Source organism: Mobula hypostoma, chromosome 20 (genome assembly GCF_963921235.1).
Source record: "Mobula hypostoma chromosome 20, sMobHyp1.1, whole genome shotgun sequence".
Classification (NCBI taxonomy): domain Eukaryota; kingdom Metazoa; phylum Chordata; class Chondrichthyes; order Myliobatiformes; family Myliobatidae; genus Mobula; species Mobula hypostoma.
The window spans coordinates 7,587,640-7,604,245 of NC_086116.1; the positions used below are offsets into that span (position 1 = coordinate 7,587,640).

General features: G+C 42.9%; 1 protein-coding gene across 1 annotated transcript in view; it reads right to left on the bottom strand.

Moving 5' to 3' along the window:
- lrmp (lymphoid-restricted membrane protein) overlaps window positions 1-16,606 on the bottom strand; it is a 238,326-nt gene that overhangs the window by 186,037 nt on the left and 35,683 nt on the right. The window contains exons 6-8 of the mRNA XM_063072318.1: window positions 16,431-16,589; window positions 14,049-14,166; window positions 13,911-13,961 (exon numbers count right to left, since the gene is read on the bottom strand). Of these exons, the coding sequence (XP_062928388.1) occupies window positions 13,911-13,961; window positions 14,049-14,166; window positions 16,431-16,589 (328 nt within the window). The remainder of the gene's footprint in view (window positions 1-13,910; window positions 13,962-14,048; window positions 14,167-16,430; window positions 16,590-16,606) is intronic.

The window sequence follows — 16,606 nt, forward strand, 5'->3', positions numbered from 1 at the left end:
TAACCTCAACTTTTTCTCCAGCAATGCAGCATTCCCTCAGCAGAACTTGAAACAACCTAGCTTTTCTCCATTGTATCTTTGGAGCACTAACAGAACCCACAACTCTGATTTGCCTACTGCAATACAACATAGCTGAAATCTATTCAGTCTAATGGATCTATACCAGTTCCCAGAGGAATCCCAATCTCCATTAGCCCTGCTACATTCTGTCACACATACCCATCAACTCTACTACCAACTAGACACAATTGATAGTGGCCATCCAACCCATGCCTTTGGAAACATGGGAGGCAACTGGAGCACATGAGTCCACAGAGTCATGGGGATGACATACAAACTCCACATGGACAGGACGCAAGATTGAACCTGGGTCACAAACTTGAGGAGGTCCGTATGTAGCCCACAGGTATCCCAGATCTAGAACAATATGGTATAATGAGGTTAGGACGAAGGAAAACCATGAAAGAGAGGCAAACAAAATGCTAAAAAACATTAAATGGTCTTTTCATTCCCAAATTTGGTGGATAAGCATTTTCTTCAAAAAGTCAGATTGCAAATGCAGATTTACCAGCAAGACTTTCCAACATCATTCTTCTAAAGCTATGAGGGACATAATTTTAAGATAATTGGAGGAAAGTATAGGATGTCAGAGGCAAGTTTTATTTTACACAGAGAGCAGTAGGTGCCTGGAATGAACTGCCAGGTGTGGTGGTAGAGACAGATACGTTAGGGACATTGAACAAGCTGTTGGATAAACACATGGAGGGCTGTGTAGGAGGAAAGGGTTAGAGTGATCTTCGAGTTGGTTAATAGGTCAGCACAACATCATGGGCTGAAGGGTCTGTACTGTTCTATGTTCTACAAAGAGCACCTTCACTATTTAAGATTCTCATAAAATGACTTGCCTGCAATTCTGTTTTTTCATCAGAGAGCACGGCTATCTTCTCATGCAGGGTGTCAATGTCAACGATATTTCTTAGATTCTGAAACAAAGGCACAGAAGATTATTCTCATTACAAACAGTTGCAGCTTTATAAATTTCTGGCTGGGCCACACTTGGTCATCCCATTACAGGATTGGTTATCCCATTACAGGTTGGTCAAACTTGGGTTATTTTCTCTGGAGAGGTGGAAGGTGAAGGGAAACCAAACTAAAGTTTATAAAATAAAGAGTCAGGAAGAGCAAATAGCTAATATCTTTTGTTGTTAAGTGTCATTGAATGCCATCGACTCATGACCTATGGATAGATGATGTAAATGAGTTTTAATCCTCGCAAAGGAGGCTCGTTGTTGATAACACTGTGTTCATAGCTGTCATCAATCTGATTCACGGCCTTCCTATCTTCTGTTGTCCTTCTGATGCCGAGCATGATATTCTTTTCCAGGGAGCTTTTTCTTCGCATGAAGTGCCCCAAGTACAATAGGTGGAGCCTTTGTCATTTGAGCCTCCAGAGACAGACTAAGTTTGATCTTGTTGAGGACCGATTTGCTTGTTCTGTGAGAGGTCCAAGAGACTTGTAGTACAATTCCAGCACCACAGTCCAAAGGCATCGATAGGCTTTCTATCCTTTTTCCATCCATGTAATATCGTTGAGAACACCTTCACAAGTTGAATCTTTGTTCCTGTTCAAGGATCTTCTTTAAATCCTTCATGGCTGCTCTGCAAGGGCGATTCTTCGTTGGATTTCTTGACTGCTTACTGTGTCGGTGTTAATCATTGAACCAAGTTGAAACTGTCAACCACTTCAATTTTCTCTATCAAGATTGAAATTGGTTGTGCTGTCAGTAGTCATAATCTTAGTCGACTTCAGGTTAAGGTGCAGACCCATCTTGGAGCTATGTTCCTTGATGTTGGTTAGCAGTTGCTTCAGGTCTTCTTCGTTTTCGGTCGGTATTGTCGTGTCATCAGCATAACGAAGGTTATTGATGAATCTGCCACTAATTCTCATCCCTTAATTCTCCTCGAACACTCCTGCTTCTCTGGAGATTTGTTCAGCGTACAAATTAAATGGGCGGGGGCAGGAATACAACCTTGTTGTACCCCTTTATGGATGCTGAACCATTGTTTCTCCTTGTTCCATTTGAACAGCTGCTTCATTATTATTGTAAAGATTGCACATAAGCATGATCAAATGTTCCAGTATACTCACGTGTCTTAATATGATCCACAGTTAGAAGGCCTCGCTGTAGTCAATAAAGCACATTTTGATGTCCTTCCAGTGTTCTTTTGTCTTTGAGAATCCATCTCACATCTACAATGTCTCTTGTTCCTCTTCCTTTCCCGAAACCAGCTTGCACTTCAGGAAACTCCCGCCCTAAGTAAGGCTGACGTCTTTTCTGAATAAAATCTTGCTGGCGTGAGGAATGAGAGCGATCGTACGATGATTTTCACACTGTCAGATCATCTTTCTTCAACACTGGTTAAAAAAAAAATCACTGATTTCCTCCATTCACTTGGCCATGACATTGTCCTCCAGATGAGCTGGCAGAGTGTTGTCAATATTGCAACAGATGTGTCTGATTGGTGTTGCATTTCAAATGGAATTCCATCAACACTTTGTTCTTTGGTAGGGCTTTTAATTGTGCTTCAACTTCTTCCTTCCTCACTGTCATTTCCTGATTGTAAGGTATAGGATAATACTCCTAATCCAGTTGATCTTTCTGGTAAAATGACTCAGTATTCCTTCCATCGTTGTTTGATCTTCTCAGATTCATTGAACGTGGCACCTTGCGTGTCTTACAGCATTCCCATGCGAGGCTGGAATTTACTCTTCAGTTCTCGTAGCTTTAAGGCTGATGTTGTCTTTCCTTTCTTATTTTCTATTTCTACTTCTTCACTCTTCATTGCAGCAGTTTTCTTTGTCTCGACTAGTGGAATGCTGGAAAGCTCGATTGAGAACGGCGACTGCAACCCTTTTCCCCTTGGCTTTGGCTTCTCTTCTTTCCTGTGTGGTTGTCAGAGTGTCTTCACTCATCTATTTTGGTCTCTTCTGCGTTTTCACTCTATGCAAAGTTTTTTCACACTCTTTGTGAACAGCATTCTTGATACTTCTCCACAATCCCTCTATATCCTATCGGTTGTGTAGAGCAGCGAAATGATTGTTCAGGCTGTCTTTGAATTCAGGTGGAATATTTTGAAGCTCATACTTTGGCACTCTGGTGAAAGGCCTGCACTTCCTCAACTTTACTTTGAGCTTGTATATTAGTGGTTCATGGTCTGAGCCACAGTCAGCTGCAGGTTTTGTTTTTGTCGCTATCGTAGACCTTTTCCATCACTGACTTCTGCAGATATAATCCATTTGGTTTCTGTGTAATCCTGTGTTTCAGAGAGGAGGGGGGAGAAGATGGCGGCACGATGCAGTGCGCGTGGCCGTTCCGAATGATATCGATATGTGTTAACTAAGGGGCCGTGCATAATCTTGATTTGGTGGAGACAGCTGTGAGAAGCATGGAGGATCACCCGGAGAAACTTCTGAAATGCCCGCTTCGCTGCCACTGTGCGATCGAGAATCTCCGGAGGGGAAGGCCCCAAATCCTCGGCTTTGCCTGTTGCCGGGGCTGGGGTCAAAGCGCTCGGCAGAGATGGTGCTCAGTGTCAGAGACTCGGAGTTTTCGGACAGACTCGGAGTCGGACTGTGGTCAGATGCTTCCAGGATGCTGCATTGGCAAGTTTGCGGCGCTGGAGGTTCACCGTCCGCGTGAAATGATGGGACTTTCGAGAGACTGAGACTTTTACCGTGCCCATGGTCTGTTCTTATCAAATTATGGTATTGCTTTGCACTGTTGTAACTGTATGTTATAATTATATGGTTTTTGTCAGTTTTTCCAGTCGGTTTGTCATGTGTTTCTGTGATATCATTCTGGAAAAACATTGTATCATTTCTTAATGCACGCATTACTAAATGATAATAAAAGAGGGCTGCGTGTCCTCATAATCTAATGTAATCTAATCTAATCCATTGGAAGAGGTCCAAACGTACAATCTGCGCTTTCGTCATTGAAAAAACGTGTTTGAGATAACAAATTACTAGTTTTGTAGAAGTTGACTAAAGGTTGTCTGCTATCATTTCTGATATCCAGTCCATATTTCCCAACTTCTTGACCATCCTTTCCATTCTCAACTTTTGCATTCCAATCTCACATAACTATCAGCACATCTTGTTTGCATGTTCCATCACTCATTCTGCACTTGTTGATTTAGAACTGGCCAACTTAATCTTCCTCTGCATCTGCTGTTGGTGCATATATTTGTTCAAGGGTTATGTAGATAGGTCTTTTTTTGTAGACAAATTGAGATTAGGCGATTGATGACTGCACTGTATTTCAATACAGCTCCACCCAGTTTCTTCTTGACAATGAATGTGACAGAGTTTCTCCTGAATTTGTCTCTTCCTGCATTGTATATCCAGTATTGATCGGACTGAAAGTGTTACATACCAGTCGACTTCAGCTCGCTGATTCCAAGTAGGTCAATTTGCAAGCGTTTAATTTCACCTTTCACCATCTCCAGCTTTCCTTGGTTCATACTGTGTATGCTTCATGTATCTAAAATCAACATATCTTTGCAGCTCCTGACCCTCATTTCATGCCCAGGAACATCAGCAATTGAAGGTCGCAAAGGATTTACTTCAACTGCATCATACATCTTGGCCTTACTCTGAAGGGTCATCAGCTCTTCCCCAGCAGTTTATTGAGTGTCTTCCACCCTAGGAGTCTTACCTTCCAACACTATCATATTTATACTGTTTTACAGTAGTTGCCCATGGGGATTTTGCAGCAAGATACAGAAGTAGATTGCCAGGTCCTTCTTCAGTGTAGATACAACTGCTGCCCAGTTGGGTGGCTTGTCTAAGTCTGACACCTCAATTGAGACTGGTCCATCATGGGAGACCCTGCCACTAGATGAACAACCGATCGCATCACTGATGCATGCAAGTCCTCGTGGCACGACAAGCCGTCAAAACTTATTTTTTTTTACCCAGGTTCAAAATGTCTTTAAGTTGGGAGAAGGGGTGCAGTCCAAGATTCAGGGCAAAGTTTTATTTTTAAAACAGTGCTGGATGCCTGGATTGTACAGGCAGGGTCAGTGATAGTGAAGGCAGAAACAATGAGTGTTTAAGAGGCCATATGAATGTGCAGAAAATGGAGGAAGTGGGCCATGTACAGGCAGAAGGGGTTAGTATAATTAGGCATCACTAGCTTATACAGTTTTGTACAACATCATGGTCCAAAAAGCTTGTTTGTGTACTGCACAGGACTATCAGAGTCCGATTCTCCTTGACAGAATAGTCACAAACTGCGGAATGTATTATCCAAAAATATCTCAGCTAAATCTATTCATTAGATCTTGACAGCCCAATGGATGCTAGTAGGGAGTTGCGAGGAGAAGGTGAAGAGTGTAGCTTTCAGCTGGGAAAGCTGAAGAAAGTTTCCTTTCTCAGGTCCCGATGGGAACCCCATTATAGGAAGGATATAGAGGCCTTGGAGACTGTGCAGCAGTTTACCAGGTTGCTATCTGGATTGGAGGAGATGTGCTATGAGGAATTGGACAGAATAGGTTTGTTTTCTCTGTAGCAGTGGAAGCTGAGCAGAGATCTGATAAGAGATTATAAAATTGTTCTTTTTATGTTAATTACGTTTCTCCTGTTGAAGAGGACATGCATTCAAGATGAGGTGGAACATTTAGGTTCTCCACGCAGTTGATGAGTCTAAAGGAATGGCAGAGACTGATAGTTTCATCGCAGGAGTTGCCAGTCAGCATTGAACTCAATGTAGGACTGCCTTAAGGACTCCAGCTCTAGATTTACTCGGGGTTTACTCCCAAAGCCTTCCCCATGAGTGGGTATAGCCACAAGGCAGCAGAGATTTGAGATCAGTTTCCTCTCTCCTTGATGAGCTGCCAACTACGGCTGAAGAGCCCCATCTGCTTGAAGCAACTGGTTTTAAGGCACCTGTAACCCGCGTTTGTTCTCTTCTGTCACTAGAAATTGTCCCACCAGGCTTAGTAGCTAAGCCATACATGAAGAAGGAGATCTGGATTTGATTGGCAGAGGCCATTTGTGATACATGCCATTGAAAGCACATCCACCCCCCAGCTACAACAACCTTAAGGAACCAAGATGTACCAGATAGAAGCATTTAATCCCCCACTCAGCCCCACCTGATGTGTGCAATGACTGGTGCAATAAGGAAAAGGAGAGCATTTATAGTTAGGTGACCATTCAGCCCATCACATTCTCGCTGGCTACAAAGTTCTGCAAGCAATTCCCACTTGAACTACTGAGTCACAGGTCCTACAGTACATGGAACATTTAAAACATGGAAGTGTTTGTTTCCACCCCTATCTGGGTAGCGGGAAATCTCATCCTCCTTTACCTTCTATTCTTTCAGAGGCAAATCACAAGAATGATCCCGGAATGAAAGGGCTAACGGATGGCTCTGACCCTGTACTCAGTGGTGTTTACAAGAATGAGGGGTCTCTTATTTAATCTTATTGAATATTTAAAGCCCTACAGAATGTTTCCTGTAGTGGAGTCCAGGACCAGAGGGCACAACCTCAGAGTATAAGGATGTCCCTTTACAACAGAGATGAGGAGGAATTTCTTTAGTCAGAGGGTGGTGAATCTGTGGAATTCATTCCTACAAATGGGTGTGGAGGACAAGTCATTGGTTATGCTAAAGGTGAAGGTTGATAGGTCTCTGATTGGAAAGGGTGCCAATGGTTATGAGGAGAAGGCCGGAGAATGGGGTTGAAGGGGATAATAAAAATCAGCTATGAGCCAGACATGACTTAATGGGCCAAACAGTCTCATTTTGTTCCTACATCCTACTGTCTGTAAATCCACGCCCTGTGCTTATTGACCCCTGGGCTAAAGGACATACTTATGCCACTAGTTAATCCTCCTCTGCCTCTTGTTCCAAAGAATTCCAACTGCATCCCAAGTTCTATTAAAATCAGCTTTTATTCTTCCTTTCTCAACTGGAAGGGTGTTCCATGACACCAATGACCAATCAAGAATTAACCACATTGGTGAGGAACAGGACTGGCATGTAGGGTAGGAAGGCCAGGTTCCCTCTAAACCGGGGATTGCCAATCTGAGGTCCAATGACCGCTCGGTAAATGGTGGGGGTCCATGGCATACAAGAGGTTGGGAACCCCAGCTCTAAACAGAACTAGGTGTGTTTTTTTTTAATTTCACAGTAATGATGAAACAACATTTAGGAAAGCAGTAGAGCCATTTCTTCACAGTTCCAGTGATGCAGATTCAATCCTGACCACCAGTGCTGTCAGGACTTGCATGTGTCCAGGACAAAGAAGGGGGGAAGGAAAATAATTGTGGACATTACCCACCCTATGAACTACCTTTTCCAAAGTGTTCCTTCTGAAAAGTGTTATAGAGCTATTAAAACAAAAGCTTCACATCATCTAAAGTTTCTTCCCTCTGGCAGCTCTGACGAGCGCCTCCCCACCCCCTCTATCTATTAACCCCATCACTGCACTCTAAATACTAACCTACTTTTTATAATGCAGTTTATATTGTAAATTCTTGCTGGTATTTATGCACATTTTATTCTATATTCATACTTTAACCTTCAACTTTATTTTTATATCATTCTTTATAAATGCATATCTCACCCTGACCAACCCACCACAGTAAGTTCCTAACACATGCAAATAGAAATGGCAAATAAAGTTGATCCTAGAAAGTCAGCATGGAGTATGCACATTCTCACTGGGACTGTGTGGGTTGTATCACACGTCCCAAAGGTTTACGGGCAGGTGGGTTAAATAACCACCATAAATTACCCCGGTGCAGGTGGGTGGAAGGAGACTTCAAGAAGAGTTAAGGAGTAAGAAGGAAATAAATGAGGGCATACCGTGAGCAGTTCTGGGCCCCACATCCAGGAATGGGTGTGCTGGTCTTGTAGAGGTCCAGAGGGAGGCTGAGAGTGATCTCAGAAATTAAAGGCGTCACATCCGAGGATGCCTGTGGGCTTGTACCTGGAGTTCAGGAGGATGGTTGGGGGGCAGGGTGGGGATTGGCAAATCCTATTGAAATCTACTGAATACTGAAATGGCTGGATTGAGTGGACATACGAAGCACTCTCCACGTCCATTAGTAGGAGAGTCCAGGATCTGAGCGCACAGATCCAGAATTAAGAAATATCCCCTTTAAAAATGAGATAAGGTCTTTCTTCAGCCAGAGAGCGGCGAATCCGTGAACATGGTTGCCACAGAGGGCTGAGGAGGCCAAGTCATTGGGTGTATTTAAGGCAGAGATTGATAGGTTCCTGATCGGTAAGGGGGTTAAGTGATATGGGGAGAAGGTGGGAGGAAAAAAAAGTCAGGCATGATTAGAGCGGACTCAGCTGGCTAAATGGTTTAATTCTGCATCAATATCTTATGAAGTGGGGATTTGTTCTGAGAGTTTGCATAGGCTTAGTAGGCTGAATGGCTTTCTCCTATACAGTATCATAAGGGAATACAAGGATAATTTTATAGTTGATGTCAGTTAACTCATTCAGATTCAAAGCCACATTCGCTGAATTGTTAGGGTCATATTGTTACCACTACACAACAACACCCTTTAGGAAGGAACACAGTTACCTACATGGGCCAACTTTGAAATCTTGTTAGGTCTCAGGAAGAGAAGAGAGAGAGACATGGGGTAGGAAGGGAATAAAAGAGGGTTCAGTCAAGTTCCCATAAACCCAAATCTCATCAAATGATTTAAAATTCTATTTAGAATTGCCTTGAGGCATTTTGTTTTCAATTTATCTTGAAAAGAGCAGCTATTACACAATTAATTCTGGGATTTTTGTTGTAGAGTGTTGGGGTAAAATACTTATGCAATTGCTGCAACTTCCTTTTTTTAAAAAAAAGGAATGCAGACAAGCAGTTTTGAGAAGTTTCAAATTCCATTGAAAATTATTGGACATGTGTTATTTTTGGGAGGATTTTGGAACCCTCTTCTTCCCTATTCTCTCACACTTCCCACCCCACACACTCTAACTGTAAGATCTGGACACATTTGAAAGCTTGCCTGAGCAGTAACACTGCTGACCTAGTAATTTAGAAAATGTGATTTTGAATCCGGTAATCTGAATTCAAGAGAATTTTAACTTAAAATCAACCTGCTCGTGGAATAATTTGGAACGTTTATTGCTCCTTCCAGCTTCCAGAAAGGGGGGGGGGGGAGTGGAATTAGTTACTTCTAGCCTGAATAAATGAGGAAAAAAAAAATTGATCTCAAAACACTAGCTTAAACAAAATGTCACAATGAAATTTGACAGAGTGCCAGTAACCTAATGACTCTCAAACAACAAAGCCAGCTCAGTACTCTAATAACACACTACCAATTATCTAACTTTTACTCAGAACTATTCTTGCATGTATACATGCCAACTTTATTTGAATACAAGTCAAATGGTGCATTTACAAAGTCAGATATATTATTAACCGCACAATAATTTATTCTGCTCCAAACAGGTTAATGCACGCTTTCACAGTACAACAAAAAGGAGATGAAATATAAATGGTTTAGCAAATTAATCAACATCTAACCCCCTCCGAGATTTGGGTTCAAATGCAATCTAGTTGATTTTAAAATTATTCTCATGTCTGTGACACTGGTAAAGCAAGCATTTAATGCTTGATCTTGCAACCCTTGAGAAAATGGTTATTGAGAAACCTCCATACTGAGAGGAATCCTTTCCCATTTTGTGCTGAACATAAGACACAGGAGCAGAATTGGACCATTTGGCCTATAGAGTCTGCTCCACCATTCCGAACAGGCCACAAAATTATCCACCTCAACCCCGCTCACCTGTCTTCTCCCCCCAACCTTTGCCGCATTTACTAATCAAGAAACTATCAATCTCCGCTTTAAGTATACCGTATGACTTGGTGTACACAGCCATGTATGGCAATGAATTCCTCAGATTGGTTGAAGGTCAGACTAAGCCTCACTTTTTATGTCCAAACTTGTGGTTGAGGAAGGTGGGAAGGACTTGTAATTGGCAGCGATCAAATAACTGCCCTCTGGTCTGCAGCACGTACAGTTCATGGATTCTTATTTGTGGAAGGGAAATATTCGCTCTTCCATAACAGTAACTTGGGTTGAAATCTGACGGAATTTGTGATACAGTGACATGATGATACATTAGCATAAACGGTTAAAGTTAAGAGTATTTCAATTCATCACTGTGCTATCAAACACAACCAACTTCAGACAGTGTGGCCACCAGCTCTGTGCAGTAGCCAAAGACCCTGCAGACACTACACAAGCACAAGAGATTCAGCAGATGCTGGAAATCCAGAGTAACACAAAGTGCTGGAAGAAGTCAGGTCAGGCAGAATCTGTGGAGAGGAATAAACAGTCGACATTTTGGGCTGAAACTCTACTCTGGACTCCGGAAGACAGGATGGAGTCCATAAGACATGGGATCAGAGTTAGGCCATTTGGCCCATTGAATTTGCCTTGTCATTCCAGATATTTACTGTCCCTCTCTACACTATTCTCCAGCCTTCAGCTGCAACCTTTGATGCCCTTATTAATCAAAAACCTATCAAACTCCACCTTAAATTTACCAATAAACTGACCTGCAATGAATTCCACAGATCTATCACCCTCTGGCTCAAGAAATTTTTCCTCATCTGTCCTAAATGGACATCCACAAATTCTGAAGCTGTGCCCTCTGCTCCTAAACTCCCCAACTATAGGAAACATCGTCTCCACATAGGCCTTTCAGCATTTGAGGTTGCAGTGTATTCACCCCTCATTCTTCTAAACACCAGCAAGTGCAGGCCCCGAGACATCAAACACTCCTCATACATTAACCCCTTCATTCCAGGAATCATTCTTGTGAACCTCCTCTGGACCCTCTCTAATGCCAGAAGAACTTTTCTTGGATAAGAAGCCCAAAAACTGCTCGCAATACTCCAAGTGCAGTATGACCAATGACTTATTAAGCCTCAGCAAGACATCTTTGCTTTTGTATTGTAGTCCTCTCAAAATGAATATTAATATTGCTTTTAGTCCTGATGAAAGGTCACCCCGCCCCCCCCCCGCCGTCGAAAGTCAACTATTCATTCCTCTTCATAGATAGATGCTGCCTGGCCTGCTGGGTTTGTCCCAACACTGTTACCTGCTTTCCTGCAATTACAGTAAATGACGTTATGTTGCACGAGGGATTTGACAGAGCTCACAAAATATCAGCTAATAAGCCAATAAAGGATATTAATGGTAATCATATTCCTGAGGACCTCTGCCCGGGGAAGACCATGCTTGCACCCAGTTTCCAACTCAGACTGCAGTACTTTAACAAGTTTAGGCTCCCTCTCAATGACCAGGATAGCATTTACGGCAGTAGAAAGCTGGGAGTGATCATCAGGCGGAGACAGAGAGAAGCAGAGCACTGACCGATCTGCATTCATTCTATCCTGCAAACAGAGCTCTGGCACAAGTCAGAGGAGATGACCAAAATCCACCAGATGCACCCCACAGACAAGCAAGTTCAGAAAATTTAAAAAAAAATCAGACTGACAGAAAAGTCAGCAATGAAGAGAAGTATTGCAGCTTTAAGTGTGGTGGGGAGAAGAGAAGAGAAAAAACAATCTGGCCCATTACCCACTCTTAACGCTGTGAGCAACTTCCAAGTGTAATTCATCTTGTGTGGAATAACTCAGTCTTCCTGAAAAGGCTCAGGGAGGGTTTGATCTCAGCCCACCTGAAGATCTTGGATCTGGGTTAATAGTGGGATCACCTTTCCCATGACAGTATTATGGGGGCAGAGATGGACCAGGCGAGGGGGGAGAAAGGTCAGAAGATGACTGCAGTAGATGCAACTGCTATGAAGGCACAGGGAACTTGCATGGTGTGCCACCAACCAGCATGCTTCATGAGTGGCTGTTAGACCGGGGATCATGCATAACAGTAGCCTCGCAAGCCATGGTTGGTGACACTGATATAATAACAGAGGCAGTGTGACAGTCAACCCCACCACCCCTTCTTCTGTTATCCATCAAAATCCAATGACGACGTCCACTCCTTTAACGGTGAGATCTTTGATGACTATACAGTCCTATCCTGGACCCACAAGCTCTATTGCAGGTGGGACATGTATATATGGTAGTGGTGGCAACCATGGCTGCACTTCTTCTGGCTCTCTTCTGTTGTCTTTCCATCTCCAGAATACGAACCCCATCCCTACACAGCTGTCGACAAGTGCAACGGTCAGCAGCAACCTCCTCCAGGTCCTCGGGTCTAATCTTGCACTTCCGTAAAGCATTCTTCATCTGATCCTTATAGCGCTTCTTCGGCCTTCCAGCTGAGCGTCGACCATGATGTAGCTGGCCGTATAACACTCTGCGGGGTAGTCGAAATGGGGCATCCATCATCCATGGCAACTACTGAGATTGCCATGGCAAGCTGTCCATTGTTCAGAACCTGGTCTATAACCAAGTTAAGTGATTGAAGTGTTTATATTCAAAAAATCTAAACACCATCATTACCCAGCTTCAACCAATCTCTCATGCAGTGTACACCATGTATTTACTACCAGCTCTTCTTTCAGTTAGTCCTGACGAAGGGTCTCGGCCCGAAACGTCGACTGTACCTCTTCCCATAGATGCTGCCTGGCCTGCTGCGTTCACCAGCAACTTTGATGTGTGTTGCTTTATCACCATTACATCCTCACACAGGACAAACAATAATAACTAAATACCCACCATCCAAGACAACTGTCACTGGTGGAGCACACGAAAGAACATTCAGAGCATCTCCTACACACCGTAGTTAACTATGTAGTGACATTTACACATCTCTATATCATCTGCATTGCAGGATAGTACAACACAGTGAAGGCATAGCTTAAGGACTGGGGAAGAATTTTAACAAGGATATTTCAAAGGTTCAAGGTTCAAAGGTACATTTAATGTCGGAGAAATGTATACAATATACATCCTGAAAAGCTTTCTCTTCATCACCATCCACGAAAGGAGGAGTGCCCCAAAGGATGAAAGACAGTCAAATGTTAGAACCCCAAAGTCCCCCCCCTCACAGCTCCCCCTTCCCACATATAAGCGGCAGCAAGCAACAATCCCCGCTTCCCCCCACTGGCAAAAAAGCATCGGTACCCACCACCGAGCACACAAATGTGAGCAAAGCAACAGTAAAGACACAGACTTGCAGTTACACCAAAGACTACTTTGCTCACCTGGCATTCGACGTACCACAGGTTCTCTCTCTCCCTAGTAAGGGAGAAAGAGGCATCTCCGTTTTCACAGCGAGTGGGGAGGCATAACAAACAACTCACTGTTTATAATCCTCTTCAACCAGATCAAGGTGAAGGACCAATGTCATTGGCTGCCTCCCTAAAACAGTGAGCGTTTGACCTCCCTGGGTCAGGTTAGGGTGCAGGGCAACAGGAGGGTATATACAGTAACCGAGTAAAGAGTCAGAAAGTATAGAGTTAATATAGGAACCACTGATAAGCAAGAGCCACCCTTCAAACTTCCCCTACAGACTCACTTTGTCCTTTCAACCTGCATCACCACTTTCAGCATTTAATTTACCACCCAGCAGATCCACCCGTGGCTTTCCCTGCACATTACAACTTACCTCCCACCTTTCCCCGTGCAAATCAAAAGCTATCTACCTGAAACATTACCTGTTAATGATTATTGAATGCTGTTTATGTGTTGCATACTGCAGCAACATGCCACAGCAAATTCCTAATACATGTAAATCTATATGGTGAATAAAGTTGATCCTTGAACTGTTCCTTCACAGCCAGTAACTCAATCGCTCTTTCATACAGATGGTAAGGTTTGTACCAATCAACCCAAAACATAATTTAATTGAAAATGCCTGAGGTACATTCTAGTAGATAAGGAGGTAATGGTCCCACCTCTTCTTGAAGAGAAGCAATCTTCTGAATTAGGGATTGATTGTCTTTTGCCTGGAATGAACATAAAAATTGGATGTCATACATTCAACAGAGGGCATGGACTAAACTCACCGGCAGACTGTCCTACACTAGACTTACCGCCTGTTTATTCTGGATGGTTAGTCTTTCTTTGGTCTCTTCCAAGTTAGATACTTGTAACTTCATATCCTCCAGGCCTTCTTTCAAGGACTTCTCTGTTAAGATGGACTGTTGAGCACTGCAGAAGTTAAAAATAGAACGTAAAACAGAAAACAAAGCAGGAAACAGCCATCTCGAATTCCCCATATTGAGCTGCAAACACCCTATGTGACACGAGATGATATGAGCAGTCAGATGTCTAGGCATCACTTAGGGAGAACCATCCTCACATCAAAGTCAAGAGTTGTGGAAAACGACTAGAGACCCAGCCAAGACCCACACTGACAATATAGTGCAGTGTTGAGAGGTTTGGCAGTATCAGGTGAGATGCCAAGCCAACGAAGATCCCAGAACTGTTTACAAGATAACTAGTACCTAGCCAATAGTTATCCCTCAAACAACACTTAAAGATGTAATTGATCATATTTCTGCTTGTAGGGCTTTGCTGTGTACACTTCAATTGTTCAATGCTCAATTAGAACAGATATTTTGAAAGGACTTGGTCGATTGTAATGCAAGGTCATGAATTATTTAAATTTGCTTTCTTAGCACAAATTAGAAATAGTGCAGAAAAGATTAACAAAGGTGTTGCTAAAGGGTTTAAGTTCAAAGGAGGACTGGTTAGGTTGGGACTGTTTTCACTGGAATTTAAGAGGCTGAGAGAAGACCCAAGTTTATAAAATCACGAGTGGCATAGATAAGGGGGGCGGGGGATGGCTACAGTCCCCCCTGGCACCAAGGAGGAGAGTCTACTAAAGGGCACAAGTTTAACAACAAGAGGGAAAAGATTTAAAAGCGACTTCAGAGGTACGATTTTTTCCTCCCCATTGAGGGTGGTAGAAATATGGAATGAACTGTCAGAGGTAGTGCTAGAAGTAGGCACACGTATGACATTTGGGCAGTTATATGAACAGGAAAGGTTCAGAAAGATGTTGGTCAAACACAGGCAAATAGGACTAGCTCAGGGGTAGGGTAGGCAGCTCAGTAGGAACAAGTTGTCTGGAAGAGCCCGTTTTCCTGCATAGGAAACGCATTTCCTGCGTTTGACTCCATAGCCAAGCTCTTAGCAAATGTTTCCTTAAATCCAGCACAATTGATCAGAACTGAACATTCTTAGACTGTTTCAAGAACTCTAATTTGATACTTAATATTCAGTGTGCCATTCGTTCATTTTTTGTTGTTTGGTTGTGTGTGTGATGGTTTTATTTGTATGTGATGGGCGTGTGATGGTTGTTTTGAACAGGTTCCATGGTGTTTCTTTGTTTTGAGGCTGTCTGTGGGAAGACGAATTACAGTGTTGTTGTATTCTACATACATACTTTGATAATAAACGCACCTTGAACTTCTGAATCTTTGAATTGTTTAATTATGTATTTAGTATACATGCACTCAAGCCATTCTGGTAATAATGGAGGGAGGAGAAGATAGTGGCACGATGCAGTGCGCACGGCCATTCCGAATGATATTGTATGTGTTAACTAGGGCGAGCCGTGCACAATCCTGATTTGATGGAGACAGCCATGAGAAGCACGGAGGAACACCTGGAGAAACTTCTGAAATACCCGCTTCGCTGCCGCTACTACTGTGTGATCGAGAATCTCCGGAGGGGAAGGCCCCAAATCCTCGGCTTTGCCTATTGCCTGTTGCCAGGGCTGGGGTCGAAGCGCTCGGCAGAGATGGTGCTCGGAGTCGGACTGTGGTCGGATGCTTCCAGGATGCTGCATCGGCAAGTTGGCGGCGCTGAAGGTTCACTGTCTGTGTGAGATGATGGGACTTCTAGAGACTCTGAGACTTTTACCGTGCCATGGTCTGTTCTTATCAAATTATGGTATTGCTTTGCACTGTTGTAACTATATGTTATAATTACGTGGTTTTTGTCAGTTTTTAAGTCGGTTTATCATGTGTTTCTGTGATATCATTCTGGGAAAGCATTGTATCATTGCTTAATGCATGCATTACTAAATGACAATAAAAGAGGACTGCGTGTCCTCATAATCTAATCTAATATTGATAGTTTTTTTGTGATACCAATGTTAGTGAGCACAGTTTGTTGTTTGTAGAAAGTAGAAAATCCAGGCCATCTGAACATATGATAGGCATGCTAGACCACTTCAAAGGTCTATTAAGTCAACCATGTATACATAGGACATCTCCTATCCAGTTAGATAGAGCTTCTCCAATTAGATGGAGAAGAGAAGACAGGCAGTTCATAGCACACAGTACAATTCAGTACCATCATGGAGTCTGAGTAAAATACAGGAAATATCTATAATGTATCAATAGCACAGTTAGGTCAGAATATGGTTTTTAATGTGGAATGCCCCTAAAACACATTGCCTTCACCTTTTTATCTGACTGAGCAGTTCTTCATTTTCCTCCATCAATCGATTGTTACTTTCTTCTGTAGCATCAATGGTCATCCTTAACTTAGCATTGTGCTCCTGGAGCTTCTGGTGGTTGTACTGGAGATCAGCAATGCAAGCAATCAAGTCTGATGTCTCCCTGCACGTGGAAACAAA